General features: G+C 46.5%; 1 protein-coding gene across 1 annotated transcript in view; it reads right to left on the bottom strand.

The window, feature by feature from the left end:
- The window catches only part of kn (EBF transcription factor knot), a 128,660-nt gene that overhangs the window by 2,362 nt on the left and 123,363 nt on the right, over positions 1 to 2,935 (bottom strand). The window contains exons 9-10 of the mRNA XM_011501421.1: positions 715 to 869; positions 448 to 574 (exon numbers count right to left, since the gene is read on the bottom strand). Of these exons, the coding sequence (XP_011499723.1) occupies positions 448 to 574; positions 715 to 869 (282 nt within the window). The remainder of the gene's footprint in view (positions 1 to 447; positions 575 to 714; positions 870 to 2,935) is intronic.

Raw genomic sequence — 2,935 nt, 5'->3', positions numbered from 1 at the left:
CATCCCCCCCCCCCCCCCCCCTCTACCCTCCACCCACTCACTTACTCACTCATTCTCCCCCCCCCCTCTCTCCCCAAGCGACCGATTTTAAATAGTTTGTGGAGATTGGTAATTTTAGCATTATTTTCCACACCTTTAGTCGCGTTATTAAACATATTTTGTTCTTGTATTTTTATTTATTTTGTGTAATGTGCGTGAGAGGGCGATAAAACTCAGCGGAAATATAGAGTCACGTGGTATCGAATCGATTGCGTTATCGTTATTCAGATTATTCGCGGTTGGAGTGAGTGAGAGAGCCGAATGAGAAACAGCTAATCGACTAGTAGGCTTAACACAGTAAATAAATAAATAAATAAATAAATAAATAAGTAAATAAAAGCGTGAGGCTGAGCGAGTATGGACAGGCAAACGCAGACTTTCTGCAATTTACCGCTCGAGTATACTTACAGACGTAAACGAATCGGCCCGGTGCTCCTTTACAAAACTGTTTGCCCTTATAGGACAGTATGACCTCGACGACTCCTGGAATTTGCCGCGGTGGCGTTTGTACCCTGATTGCGTGGGGCGTTATCAGCTGCAAAAGAACAAAGGGTCATTACTTGCTTCTTGCTTTTTTCTTTTTTTCTCGTCTCCCGTGAAAAGCATAAAAACGTCACGGAGATAAGATGGAGATCTGATTTAGCGCGTCGTGTTACGCGAAGTGAAAGGGCTTACCTCGCTCCACACCAGCATTGTGCCAAAGACAACTTGAAGCCCATCGAAGAAATTATCGCCAATTATTATCACCGTCGACCCTCCCGATGTCCAACCCTCGCTCGGCGATATCGCCTTTATGCAAGGTGTCGCCATTTGCAAGGGCGGGTAAAGACCTGCGATGCAAGCATATCGTAATTACAATATTACCATACGCCAGAGCTGCGATTTTATCAAATTAAATGAAGCCCTCTACGGCGTGGCTTCTATCGGCGGCTCTTCCGCTCGCCTTTTTCATCGTGCCGCACTCTCGTACACCGCACATGTCATCTCGGGAATAATAATAAACAATATGGTTATCGCCAATATGCATCGGCCAGATATAATGGATAATGATAAGACTAGGGGCAACGTTTATTACCGTCTTAAATCCAATGCGCTCGGTCGAGTGTCGTTACAGTACTCTACAAATCTAATCAATAGTTTGCCCATATGAGAAATATCTCTATCTTTGATGACGAATAATATATTAATAGGTGAGTGGTGGAGTGCACGGAGATACAAAATTTCAGAATGCGCCAAGAGAGTGCGGCACGAGTGCCGACGGCCACTGTGTGCTGGATAAATAAGCAATCGACTGCGGGGGTGTTTGGTCAGCGACTATCGAATCTCGTTCCCCGACTCTTCCAAGACAACAAGGAAAAAATAATAACAGTAACAATGCCAATGACTATCAAAAAAAAAAAAAAAAAAAAAAAAAAAAAAAAAAAAATTGACTTTAAAGCATAAATCATCGCGTAGTCGGGGCAAACGCAAAGATTGCACGAATCGATAAAAGTGTCTCGAATCCTACCACAAGAGAATCCTACCAGAGTTGCGCGAATGTAAGAGACCAGCCCGAGTAGATTAGAGCGCAATATACGTGGACAACGAGGCGATCAACGCATTCCCCAGCCTGGAAAATTATCCGAATATCCGATTGATTTTGTCGGCAGCTCGGCTCGCCGATACGCATTATCCAGCAGCGGGACGCGCGCGACACCCGCTCGGTGAACGAGTGATTGTGGGACGCGATGAGCGAGGAGAGAGAAGGGAGGGAAGGGTGAAAAGCTCAGCGAAGAGTCGGGTCGGTGGGTGGGTGGGAGTGCGATCGGGCTGCTCGAGCGTCTCCGCTTAGAATTTATAACCAAATGGTATCATTTTGTACAGTCGCGGAGGTTCGACCTCGTTGCCGCTCCTCTCTCCCAAGCGCATGCGGCTACTCGTCCTATGCTGTTATGACTATAGATGCCCGGGGCGAGGGGGTGAGTGTCGGGCATGAAATAATAACGAAGACGGAGAGAATTCGCATGGAAATAAAGTTGGAAAAGGACGGGACAGTATGCCGCTGGGAGGCTCGTTGACTTGAACGTTGTTCTTTAGATTTCCTCTAGGGTGCAAAGACGTACGCGACCTCGTTTTCGCGGTCGTTTTCGCGGTCGTTTTCACGGTCGTTTTCGCATTGCGGGTTAATCCGTTAACTCGGCGATTTTACCATCGGGTGGTCGATCACGTGGGCAAGAGGAGTACCGGAAACTGCGCCAGACGGCTTGCGAGAGCTAAGCTTTGATCCGTGCCCATTGCGGATCGAGGCTTTTTTTTTTATAAATGACGAGGAATAGCCATGAGGCGAATAAAGCGTTCGGATCGGGATTTACGGGGGCGGTGGATGATGGCGGTGGTTGAGGATGATACGAGGTGGCCGCAGGTACATAATCAGCGAGGCGAGAATTGGAATGGCGGCTGACTGTGGCGGCGTTGTGAAGGTGGTTGATGAAGGGGGGGGGGGGCGGAGGGAGGGTGACAAGGAAGCGGATGGTAAAGTTGGAGAAAGTGGTTAGCATTAAAGTATATTGTTGGGGAACAGCGTGTCTCGAATGTTTTGAGAATGCGATAAATTTCGTCTGGGCCTCGCCTTAATCGAGTGTCCAGCTCGTCCGCTCGTCGCGAATTTATATTTACGGGGATTGGATGAGCGACGTTAAATTGCCGATCGTGGATCTTATAAAATTTCGATATTTCGATGCTATTGAAATAAAACGTACTTCTTTGTTTTCAACAATTAGGGAATTAATGTTGAGTAAGCTTGATGTTAAAATTTATTATTATCACGTTATTATAAAAATGGAGATATGGACACGTTAGAAGGTGGAAGGAAGGTATATTTTCGTTGTATGTCCGAAATGTCCGATCTATCGAGTAT

The sequence above is a fragment of the Ceratosolen solmsi genome, unplaced genomic scaffold, assembly GCF_000503995.2.
Source record: "Ceratosolen solmsi marchali unplaced genomic scaffold, CerSol_1.0 scaffold3, whole genome shotgun sequence".
Lineage (NCBI taxonomy): Eukaryota > Metazoa > Arthropoda > Insecta > Hymenoptera > Agaonidae > Ceratosolen > Ceratosolen solmsi.
The sequence above is the reverse complement of the archived record's forward strand: the minus strand, read 5'-3'. Positions and strand labels throughout refer to the sequence as shown.